Genomic DNA, 23,178 nt, shown 5'->3' with positions numbered 1-23,178 from the left:
ATAGGTAAAATTGTATACGTTAGTATAACAAGATAATAAGATTTTTTTAAATAATAGTAACCAAGACTTTGGAAGAATGTTAGGTTTTTCTAAAAACTCAATTTTCGCACAACATCTTTGATATACCTACATACATGCATGGTTATGCTCCTTGAAATATGATTTTATACCAACCGCAAAGGGCCTTGTTTAATTTTTCAGGTATTCTTCTACCACGATGGTCCTAAATTATAAAAGATCTGCTAAATCATAAAAATCTCCTCAAAAGCTGACCTATCAGCCTGTAGCGCTACAAGGTGGTCTACCGTCATAAAACAAAACACCACATAATTTATAAAACTGCGTCAAAATTGGTTTAGAGTTTTCGAAGAAAATAGCAACAGTCATTCATATAAATACACAACTTCTAACTATAGTAAAACACATATAGCGACTCCGTTCCGCTTCGCTCGGCGTGGGAAAATCATATTTGTGTGGTTTCATAAAAATATAATAAGTAAAAGCGCCGAAAGTAAAAATGTAAAAACTCTGACCTATATATAGTCGAAAGTTTTGAGGTAGCATAAAAAAACATACCGACGAATTGAGAACCTTTTTTTGAAGTGGGTTAAAAAGGAAAAAAGGTATTTATTTATTTATTTCTATAAATACCAAGTGGTTTTTATTTACTGTAATGTTGCCGAAGATAACGTTTTTATGATTATGACTAACGGCCGTTCCCAATATACTTTCTACAGATAGAGATAAATTACTACCTTCTACAGTCAGTAATTAGCTGTCAATAATCTGAAGCTGTCCCAATATACCCGATAAGTAATTCTTATTGCCTTATATTGGGACGCGTGAATTGCAATTTCCATACAAACTTCTATTGCTGGTAAGCTATGCGTCGTCCCATTGACAGACAGCGTATACGGATAAGGTGAGTTACTGTCGATAAGTTTATTGGGAGAGAAAAGTCAACGATAGTTACGATTTTTATCTCAAGTATTGGGAACTGGCAACGGCCGTAAGAAATGATATCGTAAGATAGGCAAAAATACAATATTATGTGATTAAAAATTCAAAAAGATTCCTGCTACTTCTCGTAATTGATTAATCTTGAACTTTGACATCCATAAGGCGTTAAATTTTTAGGGCTGCCTACCCTAAGGGAAACTAAATAGAACCATATTAGTAAGAGACTAGTCAGAATCAGCACCTCCTAGTCTTTAAGAGATTGTCTTTTTATGGCCACTATAGCCTCGCACATCCATAAAATTGCCATAAAATGCGAGGGTGCCATTTGTACGTACGAAACGAAATAGAGGGCTACAATTCTCTCGACTGAGGGTTCGCTCCATCCCTGTCTGAAAATCTTTTTTTTTTAAATAACCTTTACCTTTACCACACAAACGTTTCATAACAATAATAGATTTGTTTTTTATATTTTCTGTTTCTGTTGTTGTTGTAAAAGCAGATCACCCAATAAAAGACTTACTAACTCGACTTAACCGAGTAGTAGGCATTATAAGTTTATGTTTGTTCCTCGTGTTAATATTGTGATAGTTGCAGTTTTTAGCAAATTTCTTAATATAGTAGGTACATGTAGAACATAACCAAGAATATAATGAGATGCAACAGTCAAAATGTTTATTTCTCTAAATTTTTCTATTTATTATTATTTAGGACCTAGGTTATAGATAGTCCTCTTCTGCAGCGCAAAGATGGTGTGAAAATCGGCTGCACTGCCCCATAGCAATATAACATAGGACATAATAAACTTGTGGCGCCGTATCTATGTCAGTTAACTGTCAATTTTTTTTAACCGCATAACAAAGTCTATTCGCTTTCCTATCCTTCAATATAGGGACCCCATTACAATTTGGAATCAAGAGTAATGCCAAGAAATATAGCAGATTCCACCGGTTGTACTACTTCTCCGTTTAATACAATATTTACATCTACAATTTTGACATATTTAGTCTTATGAATATTTAACAATAGGTTATTGGCGAAGTCAGATAGAGCATTGTGTATGTGAAGAAGTAAATTCTTCACATAAATCTTGGCTTCTTTTCACTTTGAACCTGAGTGAAGTGTTCCCTAAAAGAAAACTACCTTGTGTTTTCTACAATGTTAAGTATATCATTCAAGTAAATTAGGAAGAGGAACGGTCCAAGAATAGACCCTCGTGGGTCCCCCATACCGATAGGAGTCCCAGGAGATCTCCTGCCATTCACGTCGATCCTCTGAATTTTATTGTTTTAAACAATGAAATCAGAAGATCGTGCGCAGTTCATTTTATGCCATAGTGACATAGCTTCCTGACCAGCGAAAGCCTGCACCTGAACTAAATAGAAGAAGTATATATACTACATATTTAAACTACATACATCAAGGAAGATAGCACCAAGTGCATTCTGTGATTTTTCCCAGGCGTTAAAAATATTCTTGATGAGTTCAACACCTGCATCCGTAGTCGAGCGTCCCCAAGTAAAGCCAAATTGTTTTATATGAAGTAACTTATAAGTGTTAAAGAGAGTAAGCATTTGGCAATTTTTTTCAAAAATTTTAATAAGGTCTGCAACACCGAAACAGAACAATTATTAGTTATTCGGGTCAGAAGTGTCTCCCGATTATAATATTGGTGTAATTTTACTATATTTGAGAAGGTCAGGAAACCCGCCATGATACATTTTAGATAAAAAAAAAGTAAGCGTTGAAGTAGCTTTGAATTTATCAGATTTTTCATCGATATTATAGCCAGAAGTACATAACTAACGGCTGTTTTCAATAACCTATCTAACCTTAGTTTAACTTACTAGACGTAGACAAATCTATACTTACATTTCAATATCCTATTGACACATAAACTTAGACTTTCTTAATTGGACATAACTATGGATAGATAAGATCTTGTCGTTAAACGGTGACAGCAATGTATCCGTAAGTTAAACTAAGGATAGATAGTTTATTGAAAATGTACATGGATATGTTCCTTAAACATTTTGTTTTGTTTGAACTCAATGACAAATACTTAACGTCTATTCATTTTGTTTTTGAGGTAGATTCGTTACTTTAGTACCTAATAACGATATACACACACGATACTTACCTAATGGGGAATTTGGTTTATTAACAGGTAAATCTGAACGTGCAACTGGCGCCAGTTCTCTTTGCCGGGCGTGTCAACCCTGAGTAGGAGTCAAGAAGTACCTACCTACGAGTAGTCGAATAGATCATAGTGTGAATCATCTAATATATCAATGTCATCGCAGCTGCGAACAAAATGCGATTTAAAAGGCACCTTATTACCTCGCAGCTAAAGTAAATATTTCTTTAAAGGTTTGAGTTACTGAGACTTCTGTATGAATGCCTAAATACTCTATATTCTGTGAATTGGCGGCTGGCGCTTCTTACTACCTTACCTAGAGCAACTAGGGCGACCGCTCTTCACACTCTACTGGCTAATACATTTTTTTTTATAAAAGTTTTTTTATTAGACACGCAAGCAGGCCGTTCAGCTGATGGTAACTGATATGCCCTGCCAATAATGACACTGCAGCGCCGCTCAGGATTGTTGCAAAACCTAGAAATTCTGAGCGGCACTAGAATTCGGCGCTCGTCACCTTGAGACTTAAGATGCTAAGTCATTTGCCAAGTAATTTCACTAGCTTTGTCGCCTTTCAGACCGAAACACCATAATACACATTACTGCTTCACCGCAGAAATAGGAGCCGTTACATGGCACCTACCCATAATCTAGCAGGCATCCTGTGCGACGGAGCTTCCCACTGGTAAAATGCTCTACCCTAGAATAGTGGGCAGAGGCAGATTGTTATTATTTGTAATTTGTACAGTGTAGGTACAATACAAATCTTTGTGTCTTTTAAATATCATTGTGTAGGTAGGTACTACAAATATTATCAATGATGAAAGTGAATTACGTATGGCCGCTAATCAAAAAAGTAAATGGGTTTTTTTTTGCCATATGGCTAGGCGGTACGCAAAAGGTTAACCCTTTAAGTAAGATTATAATTCTTTGTAAATGATTACTCGAGTAAATTATTATACTCTGAAATATGAATGATTGACAGTCGACTTGAGCCGACTTTAACGAACGACCGTTACATAGCAGAGCGGCACGCGTGATACTCGGGTCACAAGAAGTTTTAACTTCAAAAACGTTGTCTTTGTACCTAATATTAGTTTGGAATGAAGAAGTAGGTAGGTACCTACGTGTCTTGTACGATAGTTCAAAACCCTTCGAGTTCATGTATGAGTCCGACTCTTTTTAGCCCTAAATAAATAAATTTGAAATATACAAACACTTCGGTAAGTGGAAAATTAGCCGTAAATGAAAACAGTACGCATTGTAATTTGAAACTTGATTAACTAACATGGCGTCATACAATCTGCATGTGCAAACTGCGAAACAGTAAACACAGAAAGAGGCTATCACGCAAAAGGCGCGTGTTCATAAGTGAAGGGGGACAGGGGCGTTACGCTGGCCATGCGGTGAGCATGCGCTCCTCACGTGTTCCGGAGTATTTATTAATGAGCTGTATGTTACGTTACGTGGTATAACCATGACCTACGGTTATAAATTATAATATATTGTAAAAAATGTTTTGGTAATACTATGTAGCAGAATATATTTTACGATGATATGAAATGTAATGCATTCTTATAAAAATTATCCTTCCCAAAAATCTTGTCCAAAATTTACAAAACGCGCCAACATATACCATAATCTGGTACTATAATATGGTTGAGCGATTTAAAAGAATCGGGATCATAATTATATGCTGGCCAACTTCATGATGCAAAGCAATCATATAGTAAATTGACACTTTTCATTTATATTTTTATATGCACATTCATATTATGTTTTAATTAGAAAAGTATTGTGATCCTTGTGCTCTTTCATGTTTTTGTACCATTTTTTATCCTAATTTAGTAATACATGGCAGGTTATAACATATGCAAGCATTGTTAGTTTAAAACATCCGACATCATTGGCTTTCGTACCTGAAGAAAATTCTTTATTACCGCTACGGCTTTTGTAAGGTTTTTCTGTCATATTCAAGAAATACAGAAATATACCGATACAGATACCTAATATAATTACGCTTGTCATTGCCATGAAGATATAAACGTTTTGAAAGTAGGTAGTTGAAAGAAAGACTTTTTTTTCTACACCAATATGAAACCTTATCAATTTACTTCTAATTTTCTGATATTTTACGTCAAACTTCAATAAGACAAAAGAAAATATTTAAATGAAAAAGTTAAGAAAATCCAAAATGGCATCGATCGCGATAATATAATTTAAAAAAATTACCCATTGAATAATAATAAATATTACTTTTATTTTGTTATTACTTTATTATTATTATAAAATATAAATCTTAAAGCTATATATCTTGAAGCTCTACTTAGAAATATTTTTTTATGTTAGTTTAATAATCAATTATCCTTGCAATTTTATGCAACAAAACGTTGGAATTTTTTTATTTTTAGGCCCTTCTAGAATATACCTTTGCGCTTCCCGCTTAAGGCATGCGAAAACCTTGTAAATCAACACAATCAAAAGTTATGACCATTATAAGCCTAAGATTTAAATAGTATTAATTTACAATCATGACATATGTAACAACATACACGATGACACTAGACTTAACTCCCCAAGCACAGCTGTTTTTAGTTAAAGCTAAAAAAGCACAGTTATAAAGACTCCGAACCAAAACAATGCTGTTAATTGTCACAGTACACTAGTATCAGTTGTAAAATATTTACTATAAATAATTGAGTATCAGTTAATAACTGAAAACACATCTATAAACACATTTTGCAATAGCTATTCTACATTCAGTTATTTTTCTAAAACCTTTGGTTGTTAATAGCTTCTGAATGATAAAACTTTTTGTGTTCGTTGCATTGCTATGCGTAGTCTGTGGCACAGTTATTGCGAGGGGCAGGGTTTGAGGGGGAAACAAGAGCCAGTTTCGAACATTCGATCGTCCGTGTCACGACGAGGCGTTCTAACTTCAAGTCTGAATTCAGTGTCTGTTTGGCAGTAGAGGTGATATTATTGTTCCTCTAACTATCTAATGGAACATAGTTCCTTCGGAGTGTCTCTGTTAAAGTCAAAGATTAGCCACAAGCGCGACAATTGTCGTAAACAGCAAATCCTGTTGCTGTTATTATGCTGCTTAAACGAATCATCGAAGGAAAGTCGATGTTGAATGCAGATGTCGGGAAGGACAAATCTCCAGAGAAATGTTCTAGAAGAAATTCGGAATGCGACGGTTGTGGGCAACATTCTACGTAAGTGTTGTTATACATAATTACGAATTATGATAAAATATTGTAATGCACTAAAATGAAAATACTAAATGATTGCTACTAACTTATCAACAACAACATATTTTCGCTATCGTTATTTAAAAACTTTTCGCACAGCGAACAAACTAACAATTAGGTATGATAATATTTTCTTCTATTGTGTTTTAATATACGAATATGAGCCGGCTATCAAGTTCTCTAAAAAGTCTTACCTAAGTCTAAACAATGTTATGTATACAGGTATACATACCTGCTTATCTTAGATAACGTTTAAGCATCGATTTGTGATTATTAGATTTGATTTAAATGTACCTAAAACGATCTTACGGCGATCGATTCAACAAGGACGACTAAGAATTAATAATCAAATTTAAACCTTTTTGCATTGTAATAGTATCGTAGTAATGACTGTTAATGTTTTTAAGTGAACCTACGACGAATTTAACTCGAGCTTTAATTATAATGCGCTGTTGATTCAGAAATAGGTACCTATTCGCGCAACCCTCACAGCAGAGTTGCACTGTGCAGTGTACACCTAGCGTAATTAATACATCACTACTAGAACGGGTTTTGTAGGTACGGTTTTCAAAACATTAGTTACTAAGGTAGTAATTCTTAAAAAAAATCTCATCAGGTCTTTTTTTATACTCACAGGTAGTTTGTGTGATTGTATATTAAATTTGAATGACGCCGAAGTGTATGGCGCGGGCTTACCGTTTTTTGTTGCTTTTAATTAATTCGTATAATAATTTTCATTCATATTCGTGAACCAGTCAAGTCGGCATAGATCATCAGTCCATCTTGTCCGGCCTACGAATACTGCGTTTTCCGGTACGTGGTCGCCATTCGAGGTCTTACCGCCCCAACGGCCATCTGTCCTTCGAGCTATGTGCCCTGTCCACTGCCACTTCAGTTTCGCGATCAGTTGGGCTATGTCAGTGACTTTGGTTCTCAAACGGATCTCATCATTTCCGATTTAATCTCACAGGGAAACTCCGAGCATAGCCCTCTCCATTGCTCTCTGAGCGACAATAACCTTCCTCATAAGGCCATAGCTAGCGACCACGTCTGCCTTCCGTATTTCATCACTGGCACCACGCAATCGTTAAAAAACTTCGTCTTCAGACACTGTGGTATTTGGGACGAAAAGATTTTACGGAACTTCCAGAAAATCTTAGTCTACTTGACGTGAATACTCTGAATCCCTTTAAAAGAATATTGCGCGCACGCAGGTCTGTTAAGATAAAAAAGGTATAAAAGACAATTATTTTCTCAAAATTGATTCCTTTAGAATTCTTATTGATGTCAGTTCAAATACTACCACCGCTTCGGAAATAAATGGCGCTCCGAAAGAGAAAAAAATGGCTCAAGAAACTCATAGCATTCTCTTTTGCGCTCTTTTTATTCTTTTCTGATGCGGTAATGAAAGTTTAAATAGAGAACAAGTGCAGAAGGCTAAAGCAAATAACTCAAAATAAATTATTGTTTATATTATTTTTAACAATATCATATAAATATAATTAAGAAATAAAATCATCAATAAGATGATATTATGACAATTAAACAACAATAATTAAATGATGATAGTATTGAGTCCCAGGTCATCCAGTAAAACAGGTCCTGCGACTCGTATTATGTAAAAATACACACGTACACACGCTCAGAAATAGCGAAGGGTCCGAGCACCAAGTACAAACATTCTTTATATTATGCTTATAGGAGTTTTGCCACTACTTGTTAAGGAAAATATGTTACTGTCCTTTTTTTTTTATTTAGGAGTGAAGATGAATGGCTATTGTTTTGACTTTTGCCGATTGTCGTGATCGCTGTAATAGTAGATTGTTAACCGAGGGTCGAAATAATCAATTCCCGGGGTATTTCCGACGGCTATAGTCCGAGTACGAATCGATACTTTTACCCGAGTTAAACACTATACTTTTCATTTCGAATATCAGGAAAATAAAACTAGTTGTTTATCTAAGCACAGATTAGTATCCCGCCAATTTATGTCGACTTTTTAAATTTCAAATATGGAACTTACCGCATAAATGTTGCGGCTTATTCCGCTCAAAGAAGTTTGCGCTAAGTTCACACTGGCTGTTTAGAAAGTCACATGGCCGCAGCATTATTCACAGCAGTTCTATTTTTAAAGTTCATTCCGGCCCTTAGGTGGGAAGTAATTTGTATGAGTTTTTCCCTCTCTATGGAGGGAAGCAGCATTTTCCAACCAATAATCAGATCAAGACAATATTACTTTCCGAGTATGAGAAATGAAAAAGTTATTTTCCTAGAATTCTTTTATAAGCTGAGCCTGTGTATATTTTTATCTTTACGATCTAAAAGCCCTTTACGTCTATGTTGGGTTATATTGAACTGAGTTCAATACAACTGGTATTCGTCGCTCGGGACATACTTCTACATAAAATTCTAAATAAAATAAATTATTAACGATTAACTTGATGATAATGATCGTTCATGTTACATGATAACTTATATCTAATTTATCTTTAATTTATACTTTAAATAAATCTACAATATCTCTAATTTTGCTGGACCTGCTCCTTTTTACTGTCGCCTTCCCATCTTCGTAGATGTAGACGCTGCAGACAGGGCAGACCCTTTCTTCTTTTGTCTTGCCTATCGTTTTGAATACTAACCTATTTTTAAATACAACTAAAATACTGAATTTGATACCTGTCATTCTTAAATTTCTGTTTTTTCATTTTCAATCTGTTATTAATTAAATATTATTATGATAATTATAAAATGCAGTCGCGTACAGAGAACAGAATTGCTTACAGCATCACAAAAGGTAGGATGTAGCGACATACAATTTATAGGTATCTACGTCTTGGTATTAGCCGAATACAATGGTATAATGAAACCTAACCTGTTTGTGACAGATAAACTACTAAAAATACGATTATAGCAAAAAGTCTAGATACAACACCTCGGACCATGCATATTTTAAAGGATTTACAATGACTTGGACGTAATAAGAGACACACTGGTTTTAAGCGGTAATTTAAACAGGAAAAGGGAGTTAAAACAACTTCATATGTAGTAAAGGGACAATTCTTTCAAGAATTTTGTTTACTATAGAACAACATTGTAGAAAGCAGAATTACCGAGTTTATGTTCAAACTTTCTTAATTAGTGCGTACAAAAATATCGGCACAGGAATACCAGGATACGAATCTTGTGAAAGTGGTTGAGCCTCTCACCATCACAATGTTCCATTACTAAGAATGGTCCTTTCCGCAAGACTCAACCGATGATCGACTCGACCGTCATTTAGGCTCGGTATCCACCAAAGCGGAGAGGAGAGGAGATGTTTCATTTTCTATAGAATTTTGTGCCGCGTTGAGCGATCAGGCGGCGCGGCGCCAGGCGGTCGCTTTGGTGGAAATAAGATAACAGCTTCGCAGCTTATCTCCTCTCGTCTCCTCTCCTCTCCGCTTTGGTGGATACCGGGTCTGGTAGAGAGAGGAGATGTATTTTTATAAAAAAATCAGATTTAGTTATTTCCACATCCCCTCCGCTTAGCTTCGGTGGGGATGGATCAAGCGGAGGAGATGTTTCATATTCTATAGAATTTTGTGCCGCGTTGAGCGATCAAGCGGCGTGGCACCAGGCAGGCGGCCATACCCGTTGTTAAACCGAACGCGTTGTTAGAAGCACAGCTCACATCTCTCCGCTTTGGTGGAAATAACATGACAGCTTCGCAGCTTATCTCCTCTCGTCTTCTCTCCTCTCCACTTTGGTGGATACCGGGCCTTGATTCCCACTCCCGTTTTCAATTTTCAAGATTTTGGGACAGTTTAAGAGAGTATTGCAGGCTTCAGAACATGATAAATTGGAGTCCGTAAAACAATCCATAATATTGGCAGTGACTAATTTTCATGTGGAGAAAGTGCGTGCTTCAATTAATAACTGGCCTCAATGCTTAAGATACTGTTTTAAGTAGTCCAATGAAGAGCATATTTTAATCTTAAGAAGTAGTATTTTTTAGTTATATACAATAGAATAAAATAAAAAGACTTTATGCCTACGTAACATAAATAAAAAACAATGTGTTTTTCGTAAGCGCATATGAATAATAGATATTTATATATAAGATTCATTACAGAGACAGATTTTTTTTCTTTGACTATGTCCCGCAAAACTAACCGTGCAATTAATGGATTTAAAAATTAATGAATATTGCTACTGTGTTCACTTCACTTCTAAGAATGTTTATGTGTAGCAGTATCGATTGTCTAATAGTAGTTCCCAGTAATGAACGAGAGAAACCATGTGATGAAATTTATGTTTTAAATCCATAATCAAGTGCCGTGTAAAAGGGAGACAATAATACCAACCCCCTTATTCCTAATGGTCCGCTAACTTTAAACAGCCGCTAAGGAGTGTTTTTTCTCATTCTGACTTAGGTCAATAGAAGAAGACAGAGTGAGAATTAGCAATGCTTTAAGTTAGCAGACTATTATGAATAAGGGGGCAAGTGTGTATTATCAGTCGTAACGTTCATATCACTTCATAACCAAAGAGTAGAGAGAGTGTACAGATAAGGCAAAAACACACACACATAGCCCAAAAGTTCTCTATTGGTTGAGCTCAAAGAAAAACAAAGACTGATGATATGCATACGTAATACTCTTACGATATTAATTATTTTTATTTCAATCTAATAATTATTTATAAAGAAACAATAAAACATTGTACATGCGTGTTTAAATATCGGTTAATGACCTTTCGGCACTTTCGTATGCAGATTTTGTTGCGAAACGGAAAGTCAGCTTACGCCGCATCTGACTGACGTATATTATCTGTGCCTTATTTATCTATATTATATATTATGTTGTTGTTTGTCTGTCTCTGTACATTTTTTTTATTTATTTTATTTATTAGGAAAAGCAAACAACTACAACTTACAAAGTAGATACATAAAGAAATAACATAATATAAGTCTAATAAAATTGTAGTCAGATACGCTATCCACATCTTACTATGAAAAACTTTGTATTCAATGTTAGGTACAAAAAGAAATGTTTATGCAATACAAATTGAAACTAAAGAGAAATAAACAATGTTCTTAATATTATGGCTAGTTGGAGTAAATTAAATTTATAAAAATCAAACAATTAATAAACACACTAAATTATGACTGTATTTACAATGATATTAACCTAAAGTACTTATGATGTTCAGTAGGTATTTATTTAAAAGAATGTATGTAAATAAATTAAATATTATCTAGTATTTTTTTAATTTGGCACTTGAACTGGCTCTCGGATAAATGGAAAATATCAACACTACGAATTCCTTGTTGTAATTGTCAACTAATTGATGCAGAGGTGATCTTCCTGCATGTATGCATATACAAAAAAATAAAATACAAAATGATTATTTTATTTATCAAGTATGTACATAAATCAATATTCCTTTACTCCGCTCTTCCATAACTTATTACATTATTTACAGACAATCAAACATATTGTTATTACTAAGATATATATCTAAGTAGTATATATACTAAGTAATAAGATGTATATATGTGTTGGGTGTGTTGTGAGTGAAAAGTAAGGTGTGAGAAGTATAATGAAGTGTGTGTGAGTCAGTGTGTTTTTGTGATCAAATGCATATATGAATTCACGTTTTGCATGAATGATGAATAAAGAAAACATGAGGAATATTAACATAATATTATCACTAGATGCAGACATCGTATTTTTCCTGCTTATACGAGGTCGAAGTCGCGGGAAGCAGCTAGTGTTATCTAAAGAAATACCCGGGGGCTCAACCGAGACTTTAACGATAACGGCCAACGCCTTAAGGTCAAAGCAGCAGAGGTCTCAGTAGATACCCTTTGTCGAACTGATCATAATATGACATTAAAACTGCTCAGTTTCACACAAATAATCGAACAGTGCTGTATTTGCCCATGTTTATCAAGTGTTAGTGAATCATCCGTGTAATATTAAATGAATAATATTGACAAGCAAGGTTTGGAAACCAAAAAAACATTTTAAACGGCTATCGTTTAAGTACATAAAGAGCTTTTTATTCGCTTCCGTTTCTCCTTCAACCGCAGTTTTACAGTTTTTGGTTATTTATGTTCATTATAAAGAGTTATTAAGTTATTTATTGAGAAAATCAGCTTAGAACGGTTTTCTAAGCAACCGTCATTTGAAAGATGCGGTATTAGCATGGCCCCTCATCCCTCAAAACCGCACCACAAAAGATTTTAACCTATAATAATTGTTTTGTGAAACCGCTTTCAACACTTGCTGACAAGAGCGTTGGTTTGCAGTATTCTGGAGGAAATGATGAAAATGGTTATTCTTGGCGTGGTATTATGGGCAGGCGTGACCTTTGGAAGCCACGTCGCACCTTACCCCTTGAATCTCATCACTCTCACAACAGGTATTTACTTAGTTTAGTCATTTTAGAATCATACTTATTAGTTAATAGTATATTTTATTGATATTCGGTTTTTTCTTTATATAGATATATACCATCCCCCTCCGATGTATGACTTCCCATTTCCGAGCGCAACAATGTTGAAGAAGATACCACCAGTAACAGTTGCTCAGACTAATAAGTCTATTGATATCAGCAAAATGACAGTAGCAATGCTTCAACGACTGGAAGAGAATCTGAACCTTGCAGGAGTGAAACCAAAGTCGGGATCTCCTGCTCAGGCGTTGGCAATAGCTGGTCTTCCGTCTAACGACGCAATGAAATATGAAAAGTCTTCAATGATGATATCGAAAGCTTCACTTAATCTTGTCTGGACGCGATGTATGAGGTTAGTGGGTCTTTGCTTTAGAGGGACGGATTCAAAACGCTAACGGCCAACCTATATGACTGAACAGGCACTTAAACAAGAAGATTATTTAAATTGTCACTGATTCCAGCTGAATAGTATTACGTTGTGTACTTTTAGTTTTTTTTTATACCTACCCTTTAAGATTACTAGAATTTTGCACTTTTGAAAGGTGACAAACAAGTTTGGTTATAACTACTGGCAGTGACCCTACCTGACGTCACGTTAAATGCGGGATTAACCCTCAACACGTTTATGTCCTTCCACTAGTGGGATTATGGGTACCACAACGGTGCCTTTTTCTGCCGTGAAGCATGTGTAACATTACTGTTTCGGTCTGAAGGGCGCTGTAGCTAGTGAAATTACTGAGCAAATGAGACTTAACATCTTATGTTTCAAGGTGACGAGCGCAACTGTAGTGCCGCTCAGAATTTTTGGGTTTTTTCAAGAATTCCGAGCGGTCTCGTCCCTTATTTTCATTTGAAAAAAACTCAGTTAATCGTTGACAATTCTTAAGAATTTTGAAGAATTTGTCATACTACATGTATCCCTTATATTATTACATATATTTTGTGGAATCATCTCCGAGCTGCAGTATTTCCTAACCGATACGGCTTACGTACGCTTCTGTAGCACCGTTGCAGATTTCAATGGACGGTGGTTCGTAAATTCCATCAACGACCCATTTGCCGGTTGGCACGTCTTTTGTAGCGATTTTCTTGAGTTTCCTTTTCTTTGTAGATACGGTTTGCCCATTGATGAGTGTGCGAGCTTCATCAGTTCTCTGAACTTGCGCGAGAGTGAGTTCGGAGGAGAATGTGCGCAGTTAGAGAGGTTTACGTGCCGGAGCCACAAAATGTCGTCCAAATATCGTACCTTCGATGGCTCGTGCAACAACCCTGTCCGGTCTTCATGGGGACAAGCTTTGACTGGTTACAAAAGGCTTCTGCATCCAAGATACGCTGACGGCATCGAAGAGGTAAGCTATGTTTATTTAGAAGATTAGATTACAAAAATCACGCAGACAGTGAGGATAGCATAAGTGTAAATTTTAAACTTAAATCACCTTAAAATAAAACATTATATTTAGTTGGTAATTATTGACAATCTCAATGTAATCTGATTAAATTATTTACCCTTTCTTTTTCTTTTTTTAGACAAGCAGGTCGTTCAGCTGATGGTAATTGATACGCCCTACCCATTACAATGCAGTGCCGCTCAGGATTCTTGAAAAACCCAAAAATTCTGAGCGGCACTAATTTCGCTCGTTACCTTGAGACAAGATGTTAAGTCTCATTTGCCCAGTAATTTCACAGGCTGATCACTAGCCGAAATAAACGCTGTTGTGGTACCCATAATCTAGCCGGCTTCCTGTGCAAAGGAGCCTCCCACTTTATTGAGGCCGAAGATGTAACGATTATTTCTAAAATAGTGTTTTTTTATTAACTGAATATTTTGCACTAGTAGACATAACTAATAAAAAAATATTTGTCATTCTGGTATGTTTCTTTTCATAATTTTATTTATTAATTAATAAATTTAAGCCTCATCCGATAGGCAGAAATAGAAGTAAACGAGACACAGGGGCGTGCATTAGTTTTCTCGCAAGGTAGGCACTATGGTGCTAACTAGTCGTAGTTGAGCTTTGGAATATGAAAAGGTAGGTATTTACCCCCTTATTCATAATGGTCCGCTAACTTTCAACAGCCGCTAAGGAGTGTTTTTTCTCATTCTGACTTAGGTCAATAGAAGAAGACAGAGTGAGAATTAGCAATGCTAAGTTAGCAGACTATTATGAATAAGTGGGCTAGTATCTAGCGTAAGGAAAAATTTTATTAGTGGGTGTTCAATAGAAGTTTGGTTATATAACGGAACCAAATTAAAATAAATTAACTTCACAATTTATATTTATTTAGTTTTATAACGAGGTAGGCACTGCCTAATTGCTTATATAATATGCACGCCCCTGACGGGACAGTATGGTATTGATCTGTCACAGTCAAAATATAATAAGTATTTTAATTATAAGTGTTCTTCAGCCACGGCGAGGAACGAATCATATTGAGTTGCCGTCAGCTAGATTGGTGAGCCTGAGAGTGACAGACAATTTGGACGTTCCTAGCAACAAGAAAACAATGGTGTTGGCTGTTTGGAGTCAGTTTGTGTATCACGACTTGGTTCATACGCCTGTTAGAAAAACAAGTAAGTTGTACTTTTAATTTTCTCAATGCAATTGGTAGTCAAATGAGTATACACCATCCGACTATGAGCATAATAGCATCTATTCTACTCATGTTATAAATGTGAAAGTTTGTGTCTGGATGTATGTTTGAACTTCTTTAACGCAAAATCTACTGAATAGATTTTGATTAAACTTTACAATATTATAGCTTACACACCTGAATAACAAATAGGCTATAATTTATAAAACTATAGTGTGAATTATACAAAATATAAAAGAAGTGTGATTGTTACTAATGAATACAACTAGCGCCATCTCTTATCAACTAGCAAGCACAAGATCAATACAATTTATATGGCAAAACAACGTTTGCCGGGTTAGCTAGTCTAATTATATACAGTTGCATAGGTACATAACTTTCTCTAAACTCTTTATTTACTACAAACGAGCGTACGGGTCACCCGTGGTTAAGTGATCACCGCCGCCCACATTCTCTTGCAACACCAGAGGAATCACAGGAGCGTTGCCGGCCTTTAAGGAAGGTGTATGCGCTTTTTTTACCCTTGCTTGCAATTCTCTGTAAACACTATATAAAAGTACCTGTTTTCGTATTTTGTCGAATATATAAATATAAATTAATAAAAAATTATATATATTAACAAAATCTTGGAAAAATGGACTGATAAGGACAATACATTAATCTCGATTAATCTACGAAATCGCGCCTAAATGAGTCGGTTACAAACAAACATACATACAGATGAAGCTAATAAAAAGCGTGTAATAAATCCCATTTAGCTAACCCCAAATTTAATAATCGCTTCATATTTTTATAAACTAAGTTTGTGTAATAAAGTACGGTCCTTCTATTAGTACTGGCAATTTTGATACCAGTCCGTGAACGATCTAGAATATTCGAGAGTTCGATACAATTCAAATTTAACAATGTCGAGATATTGAGATATTGAGTTTTATATTATAATATACTACGCAGTAATGAAGCTATTTTAAACCAACGATACTGCGTAATTTGATTAAAGCGGGAAAACTTGCGGTAGTTAGTATAATTAGTAGTATGCATAAACCTACATTGCTCGCTATAGCGACATGTTTTTGATGCTGTGACTATTAACATAGGGCATAAATAAATATATTTCAAACGGTTAGGGTTAAGGCGCGGTCATACCTAAATATCCATAAAACTTGGTTTCTTAGAGATTAAATTACAACATAACGCAATGAAAATATTCCAACGCAAAAAATACAGTGCACAAAGAAGGACTGTAAGAAAAATTTAAACCGAATAGAATATTTATATATAATATGAAATAACCAATAAAAAATTTGGAAGTTGCTTCCCAAAAATAAACTTTGGAGTCAAAAATCTCTGAATTTTCAGCGATAACAACATTCTTTTTTTAAAAGAATATGATAGAATTAGTACTTGTCTAAAACTTAAACCGAACAATTATTCAATTTTATATGTAAATTTTGAATAAACAAAAAAAAAACGAGTAAAATTATTGCCCATTTGCAGCATAGCCTATATAGAGATCAACACAATTATTGTTCCGTTTACAATCCTAGTCAGTCTGCGCCTTAAACGGTAAAAATTACGAAAATAATAGTTGTTACATAGATATACATACATATACATACGTGTGAACCTTGAAACGCTCGTAACATTGCGCCAATAACCTGTTGGCGATAGACTTTTTTTTTTAGTGAAAATAAGGGAGCTGGTGGTAATTGATACCCCTTGCACATTATAATACATTGCCGCTCAGGATTCTTGAAAATCTCAAAAATTCTGAGTGGCACTACAATTGCGCTCGTCACCTTGAGACATATGATGTTAAGTCTCAAATGACCAGTAATTAATCAGACTTCTGCGATTCTACTCAATAAATTTGATCCATGATTTTTTTCATGATTAGTTTGAGGAGATTTTTGTCCAAATAGTAATTAATTTTAAAACATCAACATTTATTATTATTTAACACTAGTCGCTCACCCCGACTTCGTTCAGGCTGAATGTGATAGTTTTACTTCTTGATCTTTTTTAACAGCAATGTGTTGCTAACTGCCATTATCTACGAAGCTCAATTATTTTTACATTGTTGCAATTTGCAGAAATTCTATTAGCCGTATAAGGGGATGCGTGACGTCACCAGGTATGCGTGACGTCAGTTTCAAACCGTCCTTTTGATGGATGATTTGTAGAGCGTCTACCTGACATCGTTATGACGTCACTCAGATGACAATACAATCCCATTCTAAGTGCACAGGGATTATTATAAATCTTTAAACATTTTTTTTTTAAATTTATTGATCCAAACTGTTCATATTATATTATACAACTAGCTGACCCGGTATACGTCGTTTACCATATAAATTATTTTTAGAGTTAAACCGTTTCTTGGACATAGCAACATTATTTTATTTTCTAAAATAAACGTAGCCTAAGTTACTTTTTACATCAGCCACCTGCCAATTGAAGTCCCGTCAAAATAGGTCCAGCCATTTCAGAGATTAGCCAGAACAAACAGACAGACAGACAGACATCGGCCTTTCAAACAGACGGTTATTTCAGTATTACAAACAGACACTCCAATTTTATTTATATGTATAGATGAGTCACGCGCACCGCGTATATTATGTTTTTGTAGAGTTAACGAAACTTCGGGTTAGAATATAATATAGTTAAAATTACACTCGTTTAAATATTTGCTTTAAGCCCAAATACTCGTATATGTAAAGTACTATTATTTTATCAAAAACCTCAATAAAGTGTAATGTTAAAAAGTTGATGAAACTTAATAATCATGTTACTGTTTAGTTCACACCAATGAGGCGATTCGTTGCTGCGACACCTCGGGTTTGAACCTGACTCCACGTTACATCCATCCAAGTTGTATGCCGATCTCAGTGCCTGATGATGACACCTACTTTAACGAGAAGTACGTCACTTGCATGGAGTACACTCGGTCGGTGACTACGTTCAGAGGGGACTGCACATTTGGTGCTTCTGAACAGGTTTGTGAAATACTTTCTAAAATTATCAACTTGTTATCAATGATTTTTTTGACAGTGAATAAAGTGATTTATATTTGACTTGAATTATTACTGAACCAGAGGCGTGCATTGCTTTTCTCTCAAGATAGGCACTCTAGATACAAAAATCTACCTTAAGGCGAAGAGTAAGCAGAAAACACGCAAACATAGTGTTTTAGACAAGTTTTGTGGTGAAAGTATAGCATTTCGAGCTATGAACACTACTTAATCCTGTTACACATATCCTTAAGTCTTATTTGTAGGTTGCTAATGCTTGCTGTTGGTCATAGTTAACACTGCCGAGCCCTTTTGAACTACTATCACATTTCTTATATGTTAAACAAGTTTTTTGGCATAGCGTGACGCATTTTTTGGTACTTCTCTCAGAAAAGTTATTCTTATAGCTTGTACTATTTTGTGTAGGTTAATTTATTCAGATTAGAAGTGAATAACGAGGATTGTAAGCATATAAACTGTTTTCCACGCGAGAATTTTGAAAATATTGGCTTTGTTACACAGATGGCGGGCCGGTAGCCATGAATTCTATCGCTCAAGGTCGCTGGCATTTAGTGTCGCCTTAATAATATAATACACTTAACGCGAAGAGGTTGAAGTTTTGATTTACTCTCGACATGTCAATTTTGTGGTTTTTAATGTAAGTAAAATAAAATGTGGGTGGACGTTCAATATAAATTTTGTATAGAATAATGGAATTAAATTACCTAACACCAGTGATATTTATTAGTTTACTTACTTATTAGGGTAAGCATTGCCTAAATGCCCATATAGAATGCACGCCCCTGTACTGAATAGCGCAGTAATATTAGTATACGTCTGTCGCTAAATAATATTCCACATATTATTATTATTATATATACCCTACTGTCGTGTAACCCTTCAAAGTGGACTGTAAACAAATTCAAATTAAACTATATTTATTCAGAATAGGATTTAAAATCGCTTATTGAAAGTCAAATACTACCACTACCAAAAAACACCACACTTTATTATTTTCAGGTTAACCAGTCGCCAATCTCCTAGTTCGCTCTGAAGTTTCACGGTCACCATTGATCCCTCAGAGCCAAGAGGTACTATTATTTTGTACTGCGCATTTATTCGCAGTACCGTCGAAGCGAACTAGAAGCTTGGTGATGGAAAATCCCATCCTTGTTGTCTATGGGACGCCAAATAAATATATAATTAATTCAGCATAAGATATGATCGATTTTTGTATATACTGTTTCACGTTAACCGTTTTCCTTCAGACGCGGGGCATTTCGCGCCGCGAAATATTGAAATAATGCAGAAATGAAATTATTGTAACATCAATACTACTCGCTCCATTATATTGAAAGTAAACTTGTGTATCTCACACAGGCACAAGTTTTAAGTGAACTGACGGACATTCTTAGACATAACTAGTGGTATTCTCCATTGCGTGATAATAATATAGTTATAATATAATAATTAGTTTTTTTTTATGTAAATAAGGGACGAGACGAGCAGGATGTTCAGCTGACGGTAATTGATACGCCCTGATCATTACATTTCAGTGCCGCTCAGGATTTTTGAATAACCCAAAAATTCTGAGCAGCACTACAACTGCGCTCGTCACCTTGAGACATAAGATGTTAATTCTCATTTTCCCAGTAATTTCACTAGCTACGGCGCCCTTCAGACCGAAACACAGTAATGCTTACACATTACTGCTGCACGGCAGAAATAGGCGCCGTTGTGGTACCCATAATCTAGCCGGCATCCTGTGCAAAGGAGCCTCCCACTGCTACTTCTATTGTGTTTAGTTAATTGTATAGATTAAGAAGCTGTATAATGGTTGTTTTCTTATTTCAATCAAGATTATTATTTTATTATTGCGTAATACAGCCCTGATAATAAAACATTACATTGTTTGTCCATAGATCGTATGGCACTCAGAGTATTTATACAAACATGATATTATTATAATCTAATTTAATAATAATTTTTATTATTGTCAGTTCTCTTCTTAGAAAAACATCAATATTTCTATTCTTTATCGAAGGTTATATTAATAATCTATCGCTTTTCATTTAATAACGGTCGCAATGTCGTTTATTATTATCAATGAACGTTTCATTATAGGTCGAGGCTTTCAATAAACAAGTTAATTGATGTGTTTATATTGAAAATAGATGAATACAAACGGAAAATTGTACTAGTGCATTTTATGTAGTGTACAATATTACGGCTCAGTGGAGGGTTAAGGACATGAATGACCTAAGTATAAAGAGCGGAATTGTGGGCGAAACCAACTATTTTTTTTTTGCAAACTGTACTGTTATAATTGAAAGTAAAAAACTTGCTTTATCATTATGTTATGGCGGCAATAGTAACACTCTTCAAACTTCAGCTTTTTAATGCTCGGGCTTCACTATCGGGCTACGGCGAAAATTCGCCATTTGTCGCATCGCGGTGTGTGTCGGTAGAGAGACACGCGTCAAAGGGTTTTGTCGACAAAATTCGCCTGCGTGGCGTAGTGTTCTTCGCTGCTTCATTATAATAATTTATATTTGCGTTGCAAATTGACTGCGTTGCCAGAAGATCGCGTTAACTCGTAGACGATTTTTTTTTCGCGCAAGAGCGCGACACGAAACATCGCCCGCTAGTGGAGCCCGAGTATAACTATTGTGATTTTTAAGATACAGCTAGCTGACAGACGGACAGTCGAGTCTTGATAATAGGGTTCTCGTTGGTTTCTCTTCCGGTAGGGAACCCTAAAAATTAAGGAAAACATAAACACAGGTTACACATAATGTACATTATTCGCATCAAATAGCCTTTTTACTATTATAATGTAAGTTTGTAACGCTAATTAACGCTTTCACGCCTAAGCCACTGAGCCGTTTTTGATGAAATTTAGAGAGATACGCTACCTTTAATCGCGAATAAAAACCTTAGCAGGGTTGAAATAGGGGGTGGAAATTTCTATGAAAGTTCGTCACTATCGAAGATAACACACCATGAAACCTTAAACGATTTGTTCTAGCGTTTTTAAAATTTAGACTTGTGTGGGATGAAAAAGGGGGATGAAAGTTCTATAGTTGGTAGCTTATAAAAATGTATTAACCACAGTGGTTTATATTATTTCCAAAGTGAGTATATTAAAAAATAAAAAATAAATGCTGCCCAAAGCAACTCCTGCACGCGCACGAAGTCGCGGGTAAAAGCTAGTGCATTATAAACTTTGAGGAATACACATATTTAAGTACGTTATCAAACAACAACTGTTGCGTCACGTTTTGTTAAACTTATTGCGTATTTATAAGCTAAGACCTATTCAGCTCTATTCAAGTTGCCAGCGATAGACATTCCTAGTTCTAGCACCGGTTCCTTCTATAAATAGCCCTCTCCTGTGGGCTGCTAACAAGAATGTAATTCAGTTGAATACTGGTCTTCTATATGACAAATAATAAAACCTTTGCTGCACAAAATCCCTTACAAGTTATAAGTTTACTCAGAGAGTTCAATATAAAATGTAACGAAAAACTAATTTTTTTTACGATAATTTTGTATTGAACTATCTAATGTTCACGCACAACCATTTTTTATTAACTTTCATTTATTTCATTTATTTATTCAAAGACTGGTTATTATCTTTATAATTCAAGTATTTTTTTGAATTCGTATCGTATCTATACTAATATATAAAGCTGCAGTGTTTGTTTGTTTGTTTGAACGCGCTAATCTCTGGTACTACTGGTCCGATTTGAATGATTCTTTCAGTGTTGGGTAGTCCATTTATCGAGGAAGACTATAGGCTATGTTTTTTTTTTTCAAAATTAGGGATCCGTAATAAAGATGCTATTTTGTAACACAAGGTGTAAAATCGAAAACCTATTTTTGCGTGCGCTGCTAAAACTATTGACAATAGAACAAAATGATGTACAGGCTATAATATAGGCAATATTTTATTACTTATAAAACTATCGCGTGAATTATACTTTATATGGCAAAACAACGTTTGCCGGGTCAGCTATTTCATATATAATTAAAAAATATATATATGTCAAGGAAACAGGGTACTCCATGATATATTAATGCAATGACATTCTATATATTATACACTAGCTTCGCCGGGCTAATTTTAAAAGGAAATAAATTAAATTTTACTCATCTTTTTTTTTAAATCATCTTGATATTTTTATTATTTTCTTTTTATATTCTTTTTCTGTAGAAAGAAGAGTCAAATTAACTTAAAAGAAAATTTATTGATATAATGTATATATAAATTATTATTATTATTATAAAAATAACTGTTGATAAGCAACCAAATAAAGAATAAATGGGAAAACAATATTATTGGTAAGATAAACTTCGGTGCAATTCATGGAGAAATTGGTGTTAATCTGTCTCCATGTTACATTCGACGAGCAATAGTCGCTCATACCTCTTATTAGCGGGAAAAGTGTTCATAAAAGTAAAAAAAATGAAGGAACGTTGGAATTCGAAAGATAAGTAGCCATTAACCATCTAGGACAAATTTCGCATTGAATGGTGGTAGTTTCATGTCGATACGATCAGTGGTTTAGGCGTGATTGAGCCGCAAACAAAGACCATTTTCATTATATATATACTAGCCGTTCCGGCTCGCTTCGCTGGGCGATTTTTAAATGAAAATAAATTAAATAATAAAAAAATAAGTAGCCATATACCATCTAAGATAAATTTCGCATTGAATGGTGGTAGTTTCATGTCGATACGATCAGTGGTTTAGGCGTGATTGAGCCGCAAACAAAGACCATTTTCA

General features: G+C 35.0%; 1 protein-coding gene across 2 annotated transcripts in view; it reads left to right on the top strand.

The window, feature by feature from the left end:
- Window positions 1-5,988: 5,988 nt before the first annotated feature.
- Window positions 5,989-23,178, top strand: part of LOC126965607 (peroxidase-like) — a 42,607-nt gene continuing 25,417 nt past the window's right edge. Inside the window, exons 1-6 of one of the 2 annotated variants that reach the window (XM_050809263.1) lie at window positions 5,989-6,312; window positions 12,641-12,753; window positions 12,838-13,138; window positions 13,898-14,135; window positions 15,196-15,358; window positions 18,178-18,374. In XM_050809263.1, coding sequence (XP_050665220.1) covers window positions 6,191-6,312; window positions 12,641-12,753; window positions 12,838-13,138; window positions 13,898-14,135; window positions 15,196-15,358; window positions 18,178-18,374 — 1,134 coding nt within the window. In that variant the 5' untranslated portion in view covers window positions 5,989-6,190. Of the gene's footprint in view, window positions 6,313-12,314; window positions 12,334-12,640; window positions 12,754-12,837; window positions 13,139-13,897; window positions 14,136-15,195; window positions 15,359-18,177; window positions 18,375-23,178 lie in introns of those variants that run through there. The other variant, XM_050809265.1, reaches the window with a different exon arrangement.

This window comes from Leptidea sinapis, chromosome 8 (genome assembly GCF_905404315.1).
Source record: "Leptidea sinapis chromosome 8, ilLepSina1.1, whole genome shotgun sequence".
Taxonomy (NCBI): Eukaryota; Metazoa; Arthropoda; class Insecta; order Lepidoptera; family Pieridae; genus Leptidea; species Leptidea sinapis.
The sequence above is the reverse complement of the archived record's forward strand: the minus strand, read 5'-3'. Positions and strand labels throughout refer to the sequence as shown.